The 23,053-nt window shown below is 35.5% G+C and overlaps 2 protein-coding genes and 1 pseudogene across 3 annotated transcripts; 1 reads left to right on the top strand and 2 right to left on the bottom strand.

Moving 5' to 3' along the window:
• Window positions 1-38: 38 nt before the first annotated feature.
• On the bottom strand, window positions 39-7,993 carry zgc:162193 (TRPM8 channel-associated factor homolog). Of its 2 annotated transcripts, XM_058744918.1 has the most exons (9): window positions 7,868-7,991; window positions 6,772-6,979; window positions 3,362-4,111; window positions 2,286-3,277; window positions 2,101-2,195; window positions 1,749-1,962; window positions 1,412-1,651; window positions 936-1,273; window positions 39-686 (listed from the first exon to the last, which is right to left on the bottom strand). In XM_058744918.1, exons 3-9 carry the CDS (start codon window positions 3,976-3,978, stop codon window positions 444-446), a joined length of 2,739 nt encoding a protein of 912 aa, XP_058600901.1. In that variant the 5' UTR covers window positions 3,979-4,111; window positions 6,772-6,979; window positions 7,868-7,991; the 3' UTR covers window positions 39-443. The 2 variants fall into 2 exon arrangements, with proteins under 2 accessions (XP_058600901.1, XP_058600900.1); XM_058744917.1 differs by lacking the exon at window positions 6,772-6,979 and having other exon boundaries at window positions 40-686; window positions 7,868-7,993.
• Window positions 7,895-14,918, top strand: pnkp (polynucleotide kinase 3'-phosphatase). Its single transcript, XM_058744919.1, has 17 exons — window positions 7,895-8,035; window positions 8,142-8,188; window positions 8,339-8,602; window positions 9,468-9,734; window positions 9,835-9,914; window positions 10,006-10,063; window positions 10,166-10,273; window positions 10,795-10,866; window positions 11,025-11,073; window positions 11,506-11,576; window positions 11,845-11,937; window positions 12,526-12,622; window positions 12,709-12,770; window positions 12,924-13,033; window positions 13,110-13,182; window positions 13,387-13,454; window positions 13,581-14,918. Exons 1-17 carry the CDS (start codon window positions 7,909-7,911, stop codon window positions 13,699-13,701), a joined length of 1,767 nt encoding a protein of 588 aa, XP_058600902.1. The 5' UTR covers window positions 7,895-7,908; the 3' UTR covers window positions 13,702-14,918.
• A 1,310-nt stretch (window positions 14,919-16,228) lies between these two features.
• Window positions 16,229-21,358, bottom strand: LOC131520440 (calcium-activated chloride channel regulator 4A-like; annotated as a pseudogene).
• Between the last annotated feature and the right edge of the window lie 1,695 nt (window positions 21,359-23,053).

Raw genomic sequence — 23,053 nt, 5'->3', positions numbered from 1 at the left:
CAAATCACATCAACATTATGCACCATTCAGAGTCTTTTAAAATAATATATATGATTTATTCTCTTGGATAAGAAAGGGAGATACACCAATACAAAATACCACGCCATACTGTTAATTGCAGTACATAATTTATGCAGTTTTTAGTATTTATGAAAAGTATATTTCTTGCACGTAAAATGCGTGCTTTTTACATGCACATTCTTATTTTATTTAACCTTAGCCCACTAGCCTATAGCCACTTTAAGTTAACAGCAAGTGCTCTGAATATTTAAAATGAAAGCCACTTTCTATGCTTCACACTGACGTGAATCAATTGCCCATCTATGTACTTGTTAAATAAAATGAGGAACGTTAATTTCCATGATATTTCAGGTAAGCATATATAATTTTTATACTTAATCTTACCCATTAGCTGTATATTTGAAAAGCAATCTGAGATGTTCTTATGCATACTGGACCATAGGATGGTCACTCCATTCAGGTAGATGAGAGATTTTATCTTGTGTGCTGGGCTGGATAGGCCAACCCCACTCTTTGAAGAAAGGGCAAAGATTCAGGTTGACCACCTTGGAGAAGGTCTCAGCATATAGATTCATCTTCCCTGCATTGTCTTTTGGCACTCCATTCATATCATGGTAGGCAGTAAAAACTTTCTTGAAAGCGTCCCAGCCAAATTTTTCCTGAAGCTGGAAAAAAAAAATTAAAATTGATGATGGAAGATGAGAGAAAAAAATAGGTGTAATAGATATATACTTTTATATTTATGTAATTATATTTATTATACTAATTATATAAACAAGTATAATGTTTTTATTTGTTCATACCACATAAGCTTTTTTTATTACAAATTTATATTTTTTATTTACTTTGGGAAAAAAAGTAAATTATAATAATTGATTAAATAATCTATTAAATTATATGCAGTCTGTTCGCACCTGCATGTATGTCTCGAGTGCTGTCCACATACTCCAGCTTTTTAAATCCTTCCCGCCACTGCAATACATCTTGGTACGAGCCTGACGGTTTTCTAGAGTCATGGCTGGATGAGCATTTGACCTATTCAAACCCAGCACTTCCTCATGTACGTACACTGACCAGAGGTTGCAAGTACACTCAGTGGTGTGTGGAGGAAACTCCCAAACTCCACGCTGCTGGTTATGACCCAGCTCATGAATGGATCCCCAAATCCCACTTTTAAAGGCTTCCTGTACATTTACTAGAGCTGGGGCAGAGGTGGAGTGCATCATGATGGGATATCCAGCATGCATGAAACCTGCAAGGTTAAAAGGGGGAACAGTGTTATCACCAGGACAGTGTGAGTGTAGTTAACATTAATAGCATGATTCTGTTGTAATAGTGATGTTTCTTTATTCTAAGAAAGATACTGAGAATATTTAATAGTACCACCAACCGTGAGAGATCTGAACATCTGCAACAAACCGCTCCTTGCGGGGGAACTTGGCAGGCTTTGCTGCCAGGTCAGCTATGCTTCTCATTATGGTGTCCCAAAGTTTAGCCACCTCGTCAGGGCGGTCCAGATTCCTTATATATTCTGATTCTAGTGTTATGATGATGTTCTCAAACTCAAGCTCTGCCCAGGGGGCGGGTGCCTGACGGATCCTGTTTACCCAGTCATCTACACTGGTCTCTCCTAAGGGACGAAACAAGTTGGTGTTGAAAAGTTTTACCATAAAATTTTAAATGTTCTGAATAGAACCCTCACTGTGATGCTCATTCAGAATTCTTACCAGACTTGAAGTATGGAGCCTGTACTGAGACCTGCACGACAAATTCCACCCCATCCACTTTGCTTTGAGGAGGTGCTATTAAGTAGATGAGCCCTCCCCATAGATTGCAGACTTGGACCATCTCTGTGTCCAAAGGGAATCGCTCATGGACCACAGGAGCCCGTTTCAGAACGTTTGCTCCACCAATATTATCTGTTTGGCAACCAAGCTGCACCTGCATAAAGTGTAATTCCCTCATGTTAATAACATGCTCTCGAAGCCTATGATAAATAAAGTTGTATCTATCATGACAAGTATACTATATGCAGCAACTATTCCTTGATTGGATGCATGTATAGACTTGATTCATCACCTGCCAATTTTTCCCAACGATCTCTGGAGGTACTGCTATGTAAGTCTTCATACCAGGAGAAAGATATAACCCTGTGCTTATCCATTCTTCACAAGCTGAAACAAATAATTGCATTCTTATTTTATAGTGTTCAAGTATTTTGAAACTTAAACAAGAAATAATATTTGGTGGTAAAACTTTCGTACCTCCAGTGTTGGCACTGATCCGAACTCTTGCATTAGACAGAGTTGGCAAGTTAGGTCTGTCCTTAATGATGTATGGAAGAAGGGTGTCAGGATCAGGTGACACCTTGTATACCTCAGACCCAACGTGGAGCATCAGGTGGTCTTTGGCACTTTGAACAGGGCAATTACTACACACTTGTGGAACACCCACTTTCTTCACTAAGTCACTAAGAAGTGCTACCATTGAGGTATAGGCGGCGCTGTCATGGGATTGCATGCGAAGGTAACTGGCACAGTCGGTGCCCAGCTGTTTCAAACAGCTCTGTTCTTGATTATTCAATTCTTGCCCCAGGCTTACATGTTCAGCAAACCGATGCAGCATACTACGAAAGTGGTACCCCTCTTTACAACAATGCTCAACTTCTGGGGCTTTGTATAACCCTCCACCCAAGGTGCTGCCCAAGAGACACAATCCCATCTTATTAAGAATGCGATTTCCTGGATAATCAGTCATCACATTGCAGCCACAGTGGGTCTGGGCCCAATACCAGGCATGACCCCCAATCATAAGACCTCCGCCTTCAGCAACAAATTCTTGGATCTCTGCACACTGAGCATCACTGTATGAAGTGCAAACGTAGACGCTTAGATCTTCTCTGAAACCAGTCAACTGGCAATCTAAACCAGATTTGCTCAGTACTGTGTGGGCTGCCTTTAGGCTGGGTAGGATCCCAATAACACCCTTGCGGCCCTCGTCAAGCCACTTGATAGCGTTGATCAGGAAAGTGGACAGAGAGTCCCGGCCCATGTAGCCTTCATGTGATACCACGATTACTCGACCTTGCCCATAATAGGCACCAGCAATGAATGCTTTTTCAGCTGGAGTGACTGCAATGGGAAATGCTAATGGTCCGTGCACCATCACCTCAGATGCTATTGCTCCACCTTGGACATCAAACTCAGACACACCTTCTAGCAGGAAATGTAGATCATCTTTAAAGTCCTTGCCTATACTGAAAATTAACAATTGAAAACAATTGGTGAAATGTATGTTTCTGAAAGAATGGGTAAAAAGTAAGAATGTCTGCTGAACTTACGATACAGCAAGCCAACTAGAAGGGATGTTTCTTGGAACAGGAACAATGCCAACTTCTCCTTGGTGTTCCGAGAAGTAAATTCCTGCAACACTGCACACCTTGTTTCCTGGGAAGTTCCTTATAGTGTTTTCTTGCGGGTGGGCTGCAGCCCAACTCCAGGCCTGGCCAGCAATGATTAAGCCACCCCCAGCTTTGATGAAAGCGATCAGATCCTTTGCATAGTTCTCAACACTGTAAGCATCTGTGATATATATAGCTAATCCATTCCGAAAGTCTCCTAGCTCTGTCTTGATAGGGCAGTAGTTCAAGTTTTCAGCTACTGAACGTAAACTCTTCTGAATCCCTATAATGCCAGCATCACCGGTACATGGCATGAGCCACATAAGAGCATTCTCTATAAGGTCAGGGAAGCATGTTAGGTATTGCTCATGTCCCAACACCACCACACGTCCCTGACCGTAATGAGATGCAGCCATCAGCACCTGGCCTCTTGGATTCATGGCAAGTGGAAAGGCATGTTCACCTATTAGTACAAGATCACTGGGCACTGCTTTCCTTTCAAAATCAAGCTCCTGCAGCCCATACATGATAGTGGAGTAGTCCTGTTCACGTGCCATGGTGGATTAGCTCTGTTTAGCAAGTTGATTCAAAACAATCACTCTCAATGTACAGTCAGTTTTACAGGGCAAAAGCACTGGGTTTGTTCAACCAGAGCTTGTGAAGTAAATTGATACCGACTGGTTTTCAGTCCTACACAAAGACAGAAAAAGAGAGAAAAAAATCAAGTTGCATAAATTTATAAACATGTAATTTTGCAACTGTAAAGAGTTTAAAATTACATGTTTATAAATTAACATTCAGTAGCTGAATGTGAATTACATTTCATGAATTACATTTCTTAACATATTATACAAAAATCTGAAATGATTCAAATCACAATTTCAACCTTATTCTTTCCCATTTATGACTACATATGTAAAAATTGCAAATTCATATCTCACAATTGAAACTTGGTGTCTCATAATTTCTACTTTATTCTAAATACAACAATCATTACATACTCACTTTCATCTTGAGATACAAAACCGTTCAGATGACTTTCTCACGTAGGTATGTGTAACTACTGTGCGAATGTGTTTGTGGCTATGTCTATAGCTTCCCTATTAGGAGCACACCCAACGAGCACGCCTATAAATACACCTTTTTCATTTTGTTTGTTCATCCAGAAACCACCATCAACCACTCCCTCTACAGTATCTGACATTTTTAAAGCTGTTTAGATCTCTTTTTAGTACAGACTTTTTGAGGTAAACATGCTCGACTATGTGTGAATATCCAGTGATTGTTATCCATAAACAAAAGCAATTTGTGAGATGTAGCTTGGTACGAAGCCTTGCACACACAATGTGTGGGGAAGAAAAATACTTTGGCTGCAAATTAAGAATTTGTTGCCATGACTAATTGTGTTCTCACTTTATTTAAAGCCTGGAATACAGTGCATAACTTTTGCCCTGATTTAAAGTCTAGAGGAGTCAATGCCAGCTCTCAATAGTGGGAACCAGTCAGCAGTAATCATTGTTTGTGTAATTGTAGTTTTATTTCACACAAAACTGCATATTGTGTGATAGACAAAGACTCTTTTAGCTTTAAACTATGAATCTGTCCAGTCAGAGGAATGAATTAGTGCAAAATGGCCATGGTTAACTAAAACAATGGGAATGAAGTTCCATGAACTTGTGGGAATGTAATCTTGATTCATGGCCAACATATGAAAAACTATAAAATACATTTTATTACTAAGCAAAGTGTCCTGCACATTATGCTAACTGCAAATTTAAAATAAATTATTTAAAAAGTATTAAAAACTACCTAAAACACTGAAAATATAGCATTTGTACATGTCCCCATTGTCTAAAGCTACATTTTAACATGAAATATAATATTTAAAATCCTTCAGAAATCATTTTTATTTTGCAATTTTGTGGACCTCCATATCCCAACTGTGCTTTAAATACATTTATTTCAAAATATATTTATAATATTTTGGATAAAATGCACATTTTAGTTGTGTCCCCAGGTTTTCACTCAGTCCTGTTACCCTAACACATTCCCCCCTCTAAAAAACACATTTTCAACATAATATTGCAACATCTGGATCTTCTGAAGGCAATGAAATGATCGAAAGCATGTGGTCTTATTTTCTTTTCTGTATATTTGATGATATTGTAACGGTGGCTGGTAGCGTCATTATAAATATACTGTCCTGTTACCTAAATTATTTCTTAGATGTTACTTGTTTATTTTAAAAATACAAATCTTTGGTGAATCACTATATTTGCAGAGTATTCTCATAATATTAGCATGCACTCCATGTGGCTAGATTATATGTATTTGCTAATTTTATCCTAAAATCTCAATCCTGTTACTTTCAGTCCTGTTACTCATATATCCTATACTTATATATAGTAACTGAGTAAAAGTAACAGGAATGAGTAGTGTCATCAGATTTATTCATGTAAATATTAGGCTACATCCATATTAATCTAGATAAATTTGAATATGTATCTTTTTCTCAACGTTTTGGCCTTCTATCCACACTGAGACAATGCTTTTGCCCAGAGAAAACCTATGGTTATTCCTGCGTTTTATATTACATTTAGTATGACAGAAAATGTACTTGGAAATTTCTGTCCTGTGGCAATTATGTATTAGACTCATATATGGAATGGCGTTTGAGTGTGAGCTGCGCTATAAGAAAACAAAATGTACAGAAAAACTGAAAATATATTATTTGTTAAGTTTATTATTTTTATTATACATTTTAATGTAATATTTTTTATTTTTATCTTATTTTATAACCCATCCTCTACCCCTAAAGAGAGACATGATTTGGCCTTTTTTTCTTTTTTTTTTAGCATTGAGGTCAGCTCACTAGTCAATAATACCTCACATGTGTAGTCATATAATGGATACTCATTCCTGTTACCCATTTAATTCCTGTTACTAAATAGTTTTTTCTTTTAAAAAATAGTTAAACCACTTTTTTTTTAAATTAAGTTTGGTCCATAATTTATCCCATTGTTTAATAAATTGCATCATAGAAAATTGACAAGCTTGAGGTTTGAGTTGCCTTTAAAATGAAAAAAATGGGTTTGTGTACTTAAGAAAAATACACCTTGTGTAGATAAATAGTGATTTTTTTTAATGATAAAAATTATCTTTTTTTTTTTTTTTTTTACCATGAAACCAACAATTTCTTTAAAATAAACACCGGCCTGAGGGGGAAATGAAGGAATTTGTTGACATTTTTAAACATGCTTTTTAAAAGACATTTGTGTTTTGGTAACAGGACTGAGAAAAATGCATCCATCTTCCACTTAAAAATTGTGTAAAAAATTAAATAAAGTTACCTGAGATGTACCAATGCAGATTTTGAATAGTTAAATATGTGTAGCCTATTACTAGATTCAGTCTTTAAAAACAATAGAAATTATTATTTTTTGTTGTTGTTGTTGTTGTTGTTGTTTTTTGAAGAGGTTTGGAAGCAAATGGCACCCATTCGGTGGAATGGCCCATATCTATTTTTTTCTTCTGGATGTCATGTGCAGGGCTCCGTAGCTTTAAGACAAAAACATATGCCAATTTTAACTAAACTGTTGGAACTGCATTATGCAGAGTAAATAAACTATGTTTACCAAGACATAATTATTAGCAGGATATCCTATCGCATGATAATACTTATGTAAACTGAAGATGTGTCATCTAACAGACATAAACAAAAACTGAATAGACACACAATTCTTTTGTCTGAACACTTTATACTGATTTTCAGGGACTAGGCCTACACAAAGTTTTGAAAGCCTTTTTTTCAAAGGCAAAGCTTAAAGTTTCTATCTGTCTGTATGTATTTATGCATGTAGTTTTCCGCTGGTTGTGACTTATTAAGATGACAGTTTAACGGTAGTAAATTAATAAGTGCAGTAACTGTGGCATGGCAGAAACTACAGTAACCTAGTAACAAATGACGACGAGGGTGACTTCCAATGTGGGAACCAAACAATGGATGTCGCTGTCCCACATCGGAGATATTTACGTGTCGGACCAGAAAAGCGTGTACAAAAATTGAACCTCAAGACGTTAATGTAAAGTTTTAGACAAGTGGTAAGCGCTGTTTGAATTGTGTATTGCGTTTTTATTAAAATCATTGTAGTTTGACGGAAATATAATTTCGATGGAGTCTGCAGATATACGCAGACTGCGAAGGTTGTAGAGATAGTTTGAGTCTATATTATGAGCCCTCCGGTTTCAAAGTCCGACTGAGTTCATTGTCTTTATAAAAGAAACAATAAAGAACGTGTTGAAACTAAGCTAACGCACAGAGCTAATGAGTTACAGGTCAGTTATTTGCTCATAATTAGCTCATTAGATATATAGCAAATGTACGGAAGCATGGTAACTTAGCATTTAGTCAGGCTGTTTGAATCTGAATTGTACTATATTTCTTACTGTAAGTTCTCCTCCTGCAGTCCAGCTGTTGTCGTCTGTGAATGGAGATGCAGTGCACACTAGTAAGTGTGAATGGAGCTCGGGTGGAGCTGGCAGATGGTCGAGCTTTAATGTTAGGTCGAGGACCTGAAACCAGAATTACAGACAAGAAGTGCTCAAGGCATCAGGGTTGGTTTTTAGATCACATCACACCCATCCTAGTAATGCAAAAGTTGTACGTGTCGCGTTTGTTTCTGTTCATAAAGAATAACGGAAGTGCGTATTTTCTTGACAGTCAAACTCGTGGCCAATTATGCCAAACAGGAAGTTCTGGTTACACAGGTAAAACAAAACAACAACAACAACAACAACTATGTATGTTACAGTTTACAGAGAGAGTCAATTTTATTAACACCAATGTTTTGAAAGCATTTTCTAATACTTAAATATACAAAAGCATAAGTGAGTACAAACCATCCAATGTTTCCACAGCTTGGGCCCAACCCTTCTTCCCTGGACAGTCAGTGTTTGGGACGTGGCGAGGCTGGATGTTTGACAACTGGTTGCACACTGTACCTGGTCAATCAGTCCCACCCATTTACTGTGGAATTTGTTGGAAATTCAAATGAAAAGTCTTCCTCTCCTCAGAAGAAAGGAAAAGCTGCAAATGAAAGCAGAGACAGACAGAAAAGCTCAAATGATGAGCCAGGCCCCAAAAGGAGCATCCAGGATTATTTTTCTAAATCCCCTAAAAAGGTATCAAGATCTAGACAAGTGGAACTGTTTGGGAAAATATTTAAAACAATTTTACACTAGTGTTCAGAAGTTTGGGGCTAATAATACATTTATTCGGCAAGAACACATTCAGTTTATTAAAAGCAACAGTAAAGAGATTTCCAAAAATTACAAAAGATTTCTATTTTAAGTTAATGCTGTTCTTCTGAGCATTCTGTTAATCGGAACCAATCAATAATTTGCTGTTTAAGCCACATGATTTACATTTGTTTTTTTTTTGTTAGGTCACCCTTCCAAATTGAACTTGTAAACACATTTCTTTGACATCAACATTTTTGGCTCCGTTTTTTTATAAGTTAAGCAGAGTTTGATGATAATAGATCAAATTTATATAACAAAGTTTTACAAAAGAAAATATAAATGTTGCCACATGGCATTTCTGTTCCACAAAGGAATGACAGTAATGCGTTTTCTCATTCTGAGTCTTTGTAGGTGTTGTTTTATGGGTGTATTGCTGCAGTTATTTATTTTTTGTGGAAGTGCTTAACAATATAATTGCATTTGTGCTTTAGGAACACAACAGTTTTTATATGTGTTTTGAAGAAATGAACACTGTTTATGTAAAAGGCAAGAAACATTGGATAAAACAGTACAAAACAGAGTATATATATGACCATTGTGTAATTATTATTTTTTAATTGAAAGAAAATCAAATCTGAATATTTGGTGAAAAACTTAAACTTTTACATTAGAAATATTGCCTTGGCAACAAACTGAAATAATCTACATGTAGGTTGAAATATAAAAATTACTGAAATATAAATTAAAGCTAAATAAAAATGTGTATTAAAAAACTAATACTAAAATAACAGTGCTTGACTCTTAGGCGACAAAACGACCTCACAGCCCAGAGGATGACGTTCCTCCCATGAAGCGAGGGCGTGATGGTGATTGTGATGAAGAAGATGAGGACATTGCAGCTGAGGAAAAGCTTAAGCAGTTACAAGCACTTGCACAGAAAGAGAGTGATAACAAGCTAGACTCCCCATCAGTCAAAGCCACTGCTCCATCTTCCACTTGCTCTCAAAGTCACTGGCAGCAAATCGGCAGCCTTCTGCTGTTCACTGCGGCAGGGGTTCCAGATTGCTCCAAAGTAAGACATGAACTTTCTTACATGAACTGCATATTTTTTGTGTTTAATCAGTACAGCCTTTACACGTCTATGATGTTTTATCATTTAATGTCTGATTCAGATTGCAGGGTTTGACATTGATGGCTGCATTATCACTACAAAGTCTGGGAAAGTATTTCCAACAAGTCCAGATGACTGGAGGTGAGTCTTGTTGAAGAACTTGCTATACGCTGCAGCTGTTTGTTGTGTCTCATGTGAATTTTTTTTATTTATTTTTTTTACTTTTGTTTAGGATTCTCTTCCCAGAGATTCAGCCAAGACTGGCCAGTCTTTTGAAGAAAGGATACAAGGTGCTTCTTTATCCACTGTTACTTAAGTTGCAGCATTAATAAATGTTTAGTTGTTTTTGCTATTGTTGCACAAGCATCTTCATCATATTTGTTTCTTTTTAGGTGGTGTTTTTCACCAACCAGATGGGTATTTCTAGAGGTAAACTCAGACCGGAGGTGTTCAAGTCAAAAGTTGAGGATATTCTACAGACACTGCAGTTGCCCATCCAGGTGAATGACACGTTGACTATTTTACATACAGAACCGTTTATAAATCTGGGGTCTGTAAGATTTTTTAAAATGTTTTTGAAGGAAGTCTTTTATGCTTACCAAGGTTGTGTTTATTATAATGTAAAATAACTTTTCTATTTGAATATATTTTAAAATGTAACTTGTTTCTGTGATGTAAAGCTGAATTTTGAGCATCATTACTCCAGTTTTCAGTGTCACATGATCCTTCAGAAATCATTCTAATATTCTGCTAAAAAAAAAAACGGTATAATTTTTGGTGGAAACCATTTTTTTGTTAATAGAAAATTAAAAGGAACAGCATTTATTTGAAATAGATTTTTTTGTAACAATAAAAATGTCTTTACTGTGTCTTTTGATTAATTTAATGCATTCTTGCTGAACAAAAGTATTATTTCTTTCCAAAAATACATTTTACTGACCCCAACGGCTGTGTAATTTTGTGTAGATAAAATTCCTCAAACTTAAATATTTACGAATGTGAATATATTGTCTTTTTTCAGGTATTTGCTTCCACAGCCCCTGGTATATACAGGAAGCCTGTTATGGGGATGTGGGAACATCTGTGTGAGAAGGTGAATCACTCTTGTGGTCATGGGTAGGATTTATTTATTAAAGGAGTTAAGCAGAATTGCATAATTGAGTTGTATGATTTGTTTTACATTATGTACAGCAAGCAGCAGGTTTGGTTAGAGTATCCTGTGTATATAAAGGCATTGTCGTGTTTTTGCAGGCGAATGGAGGAGTGGCTGTAGATGTGTCACAGAGCTTCTATGTAGGAGGTGAGCTCAGTCAAATTCTTTCAAGTGGTTGTGATTAGCATTCTTGAGACATTTGAGATTTGATGTAAAATTATTGATACTAAAAAGTATTATTTTGGCAGCTTTTTATTGTTATTTTTATTTATTTATTTTTTTCCCCCAAAGATTCATAATCTATTGACTAGCACTGAATCTTCAAACAAAATATAAAGGAATTTGATGATTATATATGAATTATATTAATATAACAGTACATTTAATGTTCTGTTGACAATAAAAGTTTAACTATATATATATATATATATATATATATATATGCATATTAAAATAATATGTAGTCAAAAACCTTGTTTTAAAATAATTTTATTATTTGTCATTTACAGCATATGGTGCAAAATGACCCCATAACATGCCAGATTTCTATGCTCAGTCAGGGTTTTCTCTTGTGTGCAGATGCAGCAGGACGTCCTGCTAACTGGGCACCAGGAAAAAAGAAGAAAGACTTCTCCTGTAGTGACAGACTGGTAAAGAAATTATCTGCAGTCTTCATTACACATTATACAGAATGATTTACTGTCAGTAAGAGTTAGTGATTTTATATTCATTTGTATTTATGTGAATCACGTGCAATATCTTTACTCTGTTTTGACCACAAGGGGGCAAAACAGCTCCATTTCTTGCTTTCTTGCTCTGTTTTAGTATAACAAAAATGGGATGTTTTCCAGGCTTTTGACAAAATACATATATATTTTTCATCTGCTGTTTTTCTCTATATGTTTCTTCTCTCTCCAGTTTGCCCTCAACATTGGTCTTCAGTTTCACACACCAGAGGAATATTTCTTGGGCTGGAAACCCGCTCAGTTCAGCTTGCCAGAATTTGATCCTGTAAACATTTTTTTTTTTTTTTTTTCTTTACATGTTTACATGTTTTATACCTTTACATTTCCTTTTACAGTTTGAGGTCAAAGTTTGGGCTCTTTTGTTTAAGAAATTGATACTTTTATTCAACAAAGATGCATTAAAATAAAATAGCAGTAAAGACATACAGTATAATGTTGCAAAAAATGTATATTGATGTATACTTTTGAACTTTCTATTCAACAAGAAATCCTAAAAACATCATGGTCTGCACAAAAATATGAAGCAACACAGCAGTTTTCGGTATTGATTTATTTATAAAAAATGTTTCTTGTGCAATAAATCAGCATATTAGAATTTGTGACACTGATGACTGGAGTAATGATGCTGAAAATTCAGTTTTGCATCACAGGAGTAAATTACTTTTAAAATATAAATTAGAAAACGGTTATTACTAACCGTATTACTGTTTTTATTGTATTTTTGATTGAATAAATGCAGACTTGGTGAGACTTCTTTTAAAAAAAAAAAAAAACTCTTAGAAACCTCAGACTTTTGAACAATATTGCACCAAGCATCTGTAATAATTTGTTGTGTTTTTATCTCCTTGTCCAGAGGAAATTAGATTCTAAAAGACATCTTTACGATCCTCCAGATGCCTCCCTCACATCCACCAAGCAGGAAGTCATTGTAGCAGTGGGATTTCCGGGATGTAAGCATTTTTTCAGTGTTTGTTTTTTTCCTTCCGGGTGACAATTTTTTTTTTTTTATGACATAATCCTCTTTTTAATTTTGCAGCGGGCAAATCAACGTTCTTCCAGACACACATCATTCCAAAGGGCTACACGTATGTGAACAGGGTGAGTTGAGTTAACTACCACAACCAAGAACCCAGACACGAGAAGTAGATCTCCAAGATCAGATATTAAGTGTATCTGGTTTAGAAGATTTGAAGGAAAACATCTAAATGTGTATAATGATTTGTTTTAACTGTCCGTGCACATGAAATCCAGGACATACTTGGCTCCTGGCAGCAGTGTGTTACAGCCTGTGAACGCGCTCTAAAGGAAGGGCGAAGCGTTGCAGTGGACAACACTAACCCTGACCCCGAGTCTAGAAAAAGGTGCCTACCTCTGTTTCCAAAAAAAGTATCTTTGTCTTTTCGACTAAAACAGCACCGTCAATGATTTTCTCCACAGATATATAGATGTCAGTCAAAGTGCTGGAGTTCCCTTCACAGCGAGTCTGGAACAAGCAAAGCATAACAACAGGGTATTTGGGTCTTCACTGCAGTTATTTTTCAGTATGCAATATGTACATTAAATATGAAATTCTATATAATGTTACCATGAAAAAAAAGTGTAAGGCATCAAACACTTTTTCCTATGGAAAATCTGTATTCTGGACTAAATTTAACACCAAAATACACAGTTAATGATTGATCTGATCTGATCTGTTTTTTTTTGCTGGTTTTAGTTTCGTGAGATGGTTCCTTCTGCCATCAAGCATGTTCATGTCAATGACATGGTGATTCACAGCTACAAGTGAGTCAACAGTGGCAAGCCAGTTTTTTTCTATTGAACCAGATAATTTTGCAGGGAAATCACCATCTTTTTTGGCTAACTCACACAAGCTCATTGGTTTCTGACTGTCTTTCTTGTTCTCTATAGGAAAAAGTTTGTGGCACCCGGTTTGTCTGAGGGCTTCTCTGAAATCCTGCAGATTCATTTTGTGCCGAATTTCAGTGAAAAAAGATCAGAGTTCCTCTTCAGGCAGTTCTCTGAGGGCTAAGCATGAAGTTGAGTGAAAAATGAAGAAAGAAAAAAGGCCTACCGACTTAAGTCGGCAATTCATTTAGTCGTTTTGCCTTGCAATAAGTGCAAGTCAGAAGAATTCTAGAACTTTGACAATAGAACACTAATTTATATAATATTGTGTTATACTGTCTCTTCCACTTAATTTTACACCTGTCTTTAATTGGTTACTTTTTAAATGTGTTGTTGGGGAAATTTATTCATAAATTCATAAAATTGACCTGATGTTAATGAAGATTGTCTCGTTAAACAGGTTTTATAAATTGAGTGAACAATTGCTTGTTTCAGTTTGTGTCATACTGATTAAATACAATTAACAATGTGCTGCATTATCTTCCAGCATTCTTTGGTTTTCTTGTCTGTAAAATAAGACTTTATCCCCCGGTTTCACAGACAAGGCTTGAGACTAGTCCCAGACTAAAATGTAATTCTGAGCTGTTTCAACTGAAATAAACTTGCACTGACTGATCTTAAAATATAACAGTGCCTTTGTTTTGTCTCAAGATGCACACCAGTAATCTTTTTTCTAAGGCATGTTAATAAAAATTACTTAAATGTCCTAATTGAACTATGGCTTAATCCTGGCTTAGTCTAAGCCCTGTCTGTGAAACCAGGCCTAAATGTTAAATTCATAAGCTCATAGATTTATAGGATCATATTCTGAATGTTGTGCTTGTTTGCTTTATTTCTGGCATCCCAGTTTAATGCATACTTTCTTTCTTTCTTTCTTTGGTGATTAGCACACAAAAAAGTGTACTTGAAAAAGTTATGAAATGTGGCAATTGATAGGTCCTTATCAGTTTTTCACCGTTGCAAAGTTTCTTAAACATTGAGTAATTATGACTCAACATGATCAGGCATGAGTTCACATTAAGTAGAATGTGGTGTAATATTGCAGTTTATAAACCAACACAAACGTCTCCTGCATTGTAATATTCAAAAGCTTAAAAAAAACAAATCTTTCAATAAATTGCAAAGTACATACAAACCCAGCAGGTGCAGCCAATGTTTGACAAAGTTCTGTCATGAAACTCCAGATGGGGCAGGCTGATGAGATTTTTTCATGTTTATTGTTATTGAATAAGGCTGTATCTTGGCAATACGTTTGCAAATTACAGTACAACTTGTATTTGAGCTTTGAACAATGCCCTAAAAGCCACTGTTACATTTTAAAATAATACATGATAAAAATAAGATTAATGTATTCATAACATTTGAAGCTTATAGCATAAAAGCCTAGTTGTTTATGCTGTCCTTTTTCAGTATTATGCATATGGTGCACATTGTCCTCATCATGTTTTCATTGCACAACTTGTTTTATACTCCTAACTGTGGGGTTTATTGTGTCTAATAGCTTTATGGCTGAAAATCTAGTCATAAAGTCATTTCACACTAGTTTCATTCTCTCATTTAGACCATGATTTTCCTTGTACAAGATTATTGCCCCATCATCTAACTAAACATGATAGAATAGTTGTCATATAATGTAATTATAATCTCAGGCAGAAAGTGAATGATCATAATGAGTTCTAATGATGCCATAAAGGCCTCATATAGAATGCCATGACTGAACCCAAATGAGCCATATGATTTCACAAAATGCCAGAGTCAGCCCATCCATAAAGACATGCAGGGAATTTCCTACAAACCCATATCCTTAAACATATGTACAGTATATGTTTATATCTGCATCACATTATACGTGGTTTTACTAGTGTAACTCACAGGATCTTACGAAATTTATTGAGCAACTCTCAACGACATCAGACATGGCTAGTCAAGGGGAAGATGGTGAAACTCTTCTTTGTGGTTGAAAAAAAAAAGAGTTCAAAAACAGATGAGAATGGGTAAATGTCTTAAAACTAATATGTTATAATAATATGGCAAAAGTATGCTTTCATGACAGGGCAGAATCATCCCATTCTAGTTTAAAGAATAAATAAAATATAAATTTGATTTTATATATATATATATATATATATATATATATTTTATTATAACAAAATATTAATATGTATAGACTGTATAAAATGTAAAACAATTTTCACTCAGAAATTGCTAGGAAATTTTACAAACAGTTATAAACATCAAATAACACTGAATTAAATGTGAAATTGCATTTTCTTGTAAAATGTATTCCAATAATCTTGGTTTTATTTACATCTTCAAAGAAATCTTTTTTTTTTTTTGCAGTGTACAACTATGCTAATGATGTCTTGTCTCTTTTATATATCTATTTCTCATGCAAGTTATCTACTGAGTAATAGGATAAAACTATTTGTTTATTTATTCATATTATTCATTCATACATTCACCCATTCAGTTATTTCATCATGGGAGACTGCACAGATTTGAGTAAATATGGTTGTAATTTGTACTTTATAATGTTTTAATCAGGTTATACAAGCTTTTATTTATTTATTTATTAATTACCAGTGCACATAACAACAGCTAAGGCAAAAACAGACACATGCACACACACAAATAATTCCAATATAAACAAATGTTTTTACCAAACTGTATTTTGCATTTTATATTTTTGCAAAGCATAATGTGTACAAATAAAGACAACTCAGTAAAGTAAATTTGTAATGTAAAGATTTCCTTTGTATCAGATGTTAATGTTGGTTGTGGTCTAAGAAGGTTTACTTCGTTTCAACACCCATGTTGTTATCGCAATAATGCCCATAATCACCACAGTGGCCAAACAAACAGAAATTGCAATAAACATCAAATTCAGGTCTATGTCTAACACTTCTCTGGGTTTTGGAAGAGGGATGATCTTTGAAGCTTGAGCAATGTTGGAGATTTCAGATTTTACATGTTCTTTGTCCTCAGACTGAACTGCAAAGAAGAGTGTGGTGCCATTTTGAATTGTGATATTGAGATTGAATGAATGTTGTTCAACTGATCCAGACTCCTGAGGTGAAATGCCAGATATGTTGACTTCATGAGCATTGGTGAAGTTGAATCGAAGCATTTTAAGGTCAAAGCTCCACACGATCTTGTAGGATTTAGCTTAAACAAAAGGAATACCTTGTAAGACCTATGACATTATTTTGTGATCTAGTTTTGAAATAACTTCTATTTTGTATTAATTGTATGCGTTACCTGTCCCTTGGTCGAGGTCCTCACCAGGAGCTGTCCAGTTGAGAAGCACAGTGTCCTCCTGGATCTCAGCAATCAGATCTGTGATTCTGTTAGGAGGGAAATTTGGTGGAGTTGTGCTTTTAAGAACAACCTCAAAACTCTCTCCGGTGGCTATTCTGGTGAAGCTTCCGATTACAAGTGATTCTGCTGGAACTGGAGGTTTTGAAGGGTTCGGCTCGACCACACCTGAAATTAGAGGAACCACCTGAATACATATGCAGAAACTGGTTAAGAAAATGTTTGAGTTGTTTGCTTTCAGAGTCTTATAGTTACCGTTTACCACATATCCAGATACGTATGGAGCACCGCCCCTTTTTTGGAGAGTAAATCTGGCTTGTCCATTTTGATTCTTTGCTCTTACTTTCAAGCTGCTTCTCCCATTTTCATCTTTGTGAAATATCTGGAATAGACGCCATCATCTTTGAAAGCATCAGCTCCTGTAAAATAATACTGGATTTATTTGAGCACTTCTAACTATGTAGTGTAAATCTGAGGTGGCGTGCATATTATAAACAAGAATTATGGGTCATTTACCTGCTCCATTGTCCAGGAGTTGTAATATTTGTGGAGGCCCAGACTCTGGCTCCAGTGTAGCCCACACTTCAGCATTTATGACAGGCTTGTAATTCTGAGTAACCACGGCAAACACTATCATGGGTTTAGTGCCGTCACTGAACTTCTGGTTCATGTGGGCTTTGACAATGATAGGAGGAACATCAGCTCGTGCCGCTTGACTCGTTGCTGTTACGGTCACAGACTGAAGTGTTGGACTTTGGATATTGTACTTCCAGTCCCCATGCTATCAAACACATAATAGTATTATTAAATGAATAATTCATGAAAAGTAATTTAAAATAAGTAAAATAATTTAGGAAAGTCAATGAAGTCTTGTACAAGTTGTCATACCTGTGCAGTTCCTGGAACTTTTAAAGACACTGTTTTTGTTGATTCATCATGACGCATCTGCATTTGATTGTAGACTGAGCCACTCGGTGACTGTATGTAAATTTTAGGTACAGTTGTTTCATAGGTTATTGTAAAGCTGGTTTTAGTACCAATAGTCTGATCTACTGATACTGTCCCATTGAACCAATCAGATGTTTTTGCTCCCACACTGTCTATCTAAAGGGGTGATAAAAATAAATATTAGAATATACATAATAGCCAAGTCTTGAGGTAATTTATCTTGGGCAGTGAGCGATTACTTGTCAGACCTGAACTGGGTCTTTTGTTTGATCTCCTGTCGGTACAGTTAGTGTGGAAAATCCATTCAGTAGCTGATTAGAGAGAATGTCATCACTGGCTGTGATAAATTTCCCCTATTTTCAACACAGAACATATGAGAAATTTGCATTGGATAATAAACAGGCTCTGAATATAATGATTTACTCAGATACATTTGCTGCAAAAGTAGGATTTGGACACCGAAGCCTTATGAAATGGATGAATTTGATGAATGTATGAATTTTGTATGATTTTACCAAAATATCAGTGCTATTTATAAAAATAATACGAAAAAAAGGCATCAGTTATTTAAAATGTACACTGTAAAAAGTGATAAGTTGACTTAACTTAAAAAAACTGAGGAAAGTTAAGTGAACTTGACAATTCACAACTTATTTTTTAAAATGATTATTTACTTGGGTTTCCTCAATTTTTTTTTTTAAAGTTAAGTCAACTTATCACTTTTTACAGTGTATTAATAGGCCTACAAATAGTTCTGAGATAATTTGTTCTTGCATAATTTGTTTGCAACTTTGCCACTTGCTTTGATGTTTATTAGTTCCAAACTTTTTCATGCTAAGATCGATCTAGAAGTCAGAGACCAACCAAAATGGACTTGCAGTTCAGTCTGTTTGATTTTGATTCATCACACTGATTCAAACCGGGGGTTCAGAGTCGTTTATTGGTGAATCAAACTATGTGGGTCACACTGTAGGCTATATTTATTTTTGCGTGCCGTGTAGCTCATGAGGATTTGCGAAACGCTTGTGCGTCATGTCAGAAATATGCAAGTACGTAATGTCCACCATCGGACGTGTTAACTGAATTTCATAACTTAAATTTTCATATTTCTTATGCCATGAACACACCACCATTCTTACACTTTGCGCATCCCACAGTTTGAAAACCACCAGTCTAAAGTAATGAAATTCAATGAATGAAATTTAAATTGCAACATAAATTTACAGTACTTTTTTGGGACACTGTTAATCTGTTTGTGACTGTTTGGCTACTTACCAGTTTTGTCCGCCATTTCCCTCAGTGCTTTATCTGCTTTATTACCCAAAGCAATTGTGTGTATAATAGCGCCACTATTAATTGCATTCAGAACACAACTATTAAGGTTATCTGTGGCTTCACCATCTGTCAGAAAAATGATTTCATCTCCTAACACATCCCCGTTGTCCTTTTTAAGTACCTTTAAGTTTTTAAGACATAGAGAACATTGACATAACAAACAGCATATATTTCACACATCATTATATTGTAAACATAAAAAAAAAAAAAGTATACTTGTACAAATAATACAGCACCTCTAAGCCTTGATTGAGGCCTTTACACATGTTTGTTGATCCACTTGCTGTTTTTGGCAACAAAGCGACGAGACGTTCTCTTGTGGTGTCACTGTCAATACGAGTCAAGGAACTCAGAGTAGAAGCATCAGTGCTAAAGGTTACCATTCCAACACTGGATTGATCCTCAATGATATTCTGCAGGAAATGTGTGGCAGCCTGTTGCAGTCGAAGAATTCTAGAGCCCTAGAAAATGGGTGCAATAATAATAAAATAGTAAACATGCATGTGATATCAATTTTATGTTTCCTTGGGTTTCAAAATGATTAATCTCATATCAGAGCACTGAAAGTTATTAAGCATTTTTATTTTAAAGTTTAGTTAATGTTTTTACATACTTGCATACTTCCTGAGACATCGAGTACAAGACAAACGACCCGATGCATTCGCTGCACAACTTTGAAAGTTGGTGCTGGTGGAGAAGACTTCAGCGGTTTTAAAGAACGAAGTGCGTCTTTATCCACAGAATCCTCAAATATTACAGTCCATGTTGCTTTGCCACATTTTTTATTCTGCAGGTTTGGGGCTTCATAATTGTGCTCATTTTCACGACAAAATGTTCTTACCTGAAGCCAAATATTTTGAATGATTAGAACAATTTTTGAATGATTCTTATATGTTCTATATATTGTATATAACAGACTGTGAATTATCAAAATTTAATTTTGCATTTGTGGAACATGTAAAATCTATACTTACAGAATCCAGGCTAGGTAGGAACATTATGGAACTGTGTGTGTTTTGATATCTGTTAGGAAAAAACTTGCAACCCTTAGTCGGTAGTGAGGTTCGTGGATCATTGCGGCATGGAGATCCAGTAGTAACATCAGAAAGCTGACCTTTAATATCTTTGCTACACCTAAAGATAAGCAGGAAATCAGTGGTTGAGATCATTTCCAATGAGATTTTAATCAAATGCTTTCTTTTTGTTGAAGGTTTATAACCTTGTAGCTTCAATGTTTCCATTAGAGTAGTAGAATGGCTTTTCTTCACTGTATTCATCATAAACGCCCCATCTCAGATGAGCCCATTCATGCACCAAAACCCTTCCTGCAAACAAACAAACATTCTTGCTAAGAAAACAAACAAAGTACTGAATTACCTGAATAAATGTTGAAGGACAACAAAAGATGTTCACCTTTTGCCCCGTATAGATTAATGAGTGTGTTGTCTCGGAGGTAGTCTGGGGTTAAATGAATGTACTGACCCTCGACTCCACATTCTTCATACTGATTAGTGTAGGGTTCATCGCCGTATGCTGGATTAGGATTATCAATTATTATTTTGGCCTGTGTTTGACATAGAAATTGTGTCAGCAATACCAAATATGATTGAAATGATCAAACAATATTTGACAAATAATATAAAATGGCATAATTATCTGTATACCTTTTCAAAAAACTCTGTTCTTGCTTTGGTATAATGCTTACTATTCCATTGAGGTGGGACTAGTATTGTAGCTTCTTTAAAATAGACTTTTTATCCAATGCTTCATAAAGATAAAGCGACCCTTCAGTGACCATGTCCTGTCAGAATGAAGTTGAAAAGATGAAATGAACTCAAAATGTGTATGTATTTTTAAAAATGTAATTATACTTTAATTTGCTCATTCACAAATACTGTTAATGAAATTTGAAATATATTTTTCTATTTTTTTTTTTTAACTGGGAAAAAAATATACAATTTCACAAAAGCCATTAATGCACACACAATTCATTAAACATAGTTATATATATATATTCACCTTGATTTTATCAACAAGCGTGTCATCCTGTGGTACTTTTGAACTGATTGCAATGACAACATCAACATAACCATTTCATCTAGTTTGATTCCAGTGGAGGTGGACGACAGCAACATCCATAATAAGACAAACATTGTTCTTGAGTCCATAGCTGCAGAGTTTAGATGAACAGTAACTCCTGAACCCTGTTTTGAACAGTGTCACAAGTGATCTTGAATGGTCTGATCAGAGATAAGTGGGTGGGTGCTTTAATGTCAGCTTCTGCCAACATTAGGGACATTAGTCAATGGTCCATTTGAAACATAAGGTGTACTGTTATGACCTCTAGGGGTCAGCGGCAACAGAAAGAAAGAACAGAGTCTCAACACCAGAGAGATTCCAAATGAAAAAAACAAAACAAAACAAAACTTTATTTTCCTTGATCGGGATTATCTTCATTGGCAGACAAGTCCAAAACAATTAACAAAACAAACTTCTTTTAGAAACTAACTTACTTCAAACAAAAAGAAAGAAAAGAAAATACAGCATAACTTCCTTAACTCCCTTAACCGTAAAGAAAGTGAAAATAAATCTGATAAAAACGATGAAATATGATGTTGATAAATTCTGTAAATCTTATCATGCGTGTCAATTATCTTGCACGGTCCAGGCACAGAAACGTTGTAAGGACATCGATAAAAAAAGGGTATGTGACAAAAGTGGTTTAACTGTAATTTTATGAAGCTACAAGAATACTTTTTGTGCGCAAGGAAAACAAAAATAATGACTTTATTCTGAGAGTTCTCGTATTTCATCAAAAATATCTTGTGTTCCGAAACTGAATGAAAGTCTTATGGGTTTGGAACGACATGAGGGTGAGTAATAATGACAGAATTTTCATTTTTCTGTGAACTAACCCTTTACTAACTAACGTTGATGCATGTTGTCGTCCAGGAATCCTGAAGCGATACCACTGCGTTCACTTAAAGCTCATACGATTGTTAAAGTGATCATCAAATTCTGCACCACTTTTGGAGTGCCGAAATATATTCAGTCTGATCAAGGAACTAATTTCATGTCTAAAGTGCTTGCCAAAGTAATAAAAAAAATAAACATCAAGTATCTAGTGCATATCACACTCAGTTGCAAGATGCCAATGAACAATTTCATCAAATGCTTCAAACTTGCTTCAAATGTTTCAGTCCATGCTTCAAACTTTTTGTGTTTAAGATTTATACAAATAAATTGGCATCAAACCCCATCCATCCCTTCATTTGGTCAAGTTCATTTACAAGAATATTTACAAAGGTGTTTACAAAGTCTTGTGGCGAACACAAATCAGAATCAGAATCCAAGTTATAGTCAAACGGCAATGATTAGATAAACTGGAGAGTTAGGTTTACAATAACAACCACACAGTTTCTCTATGCTCAAAATATCTCTCTGGCATGACTCTTTAACAATAAAAAGAGAGCCTCTTTCTCTATAATACTGTAATTCAGTTGAAGTTTGAGGAACTTTTTCAAAAAGATGTGATTGAATGATTCAAACCATCTTCGCCAGTCTACAGTAAAACAGCACCGACACCAGTACCACTGGCATCAAATTCTAACAGGAACAGTTTTCCTAAATGTTTTCCAAAGAGTACAGGGGCACTACAGAGCAGAGTTTTCAGAGCTTCAAAAGTGGATTGACACTCAGAAATCTCCTTGAAAGAAACTTTATGAAGTAATCCCGTGAGAGGGCTAGCAACATCAGAAAAATTGTTACAAAAAAATCAATAAGTCGTCATTCTGAGAAACTGATGGAGCTCTCTTCTAGTCTTAGGGTCTGGAAAATCAAGGATAGCCTGAATCTTTGAGTTTAGAGGGCTTTGTGTA

This window comes from Onychostoma macrolepis, chromosome 15 (genome assembly GCF_012432095.1).
Source record: "Onychostoma macrolepis isolate SWU-2019 chromosome 15, ASM1243209v1, whole genome shotgun sequence".
NCBI lineage: Eukaryota > Metazoa > Chordata > Actinopteri > Cypriniformes > Cyprinidae > Onychostoma > Onychostoma macrolepis.
The sequence above is the reverse complement of the archived record's forward strand: the minus strand, read 5'-3'. Positions and strand labels throughout refer to the sequence as shown.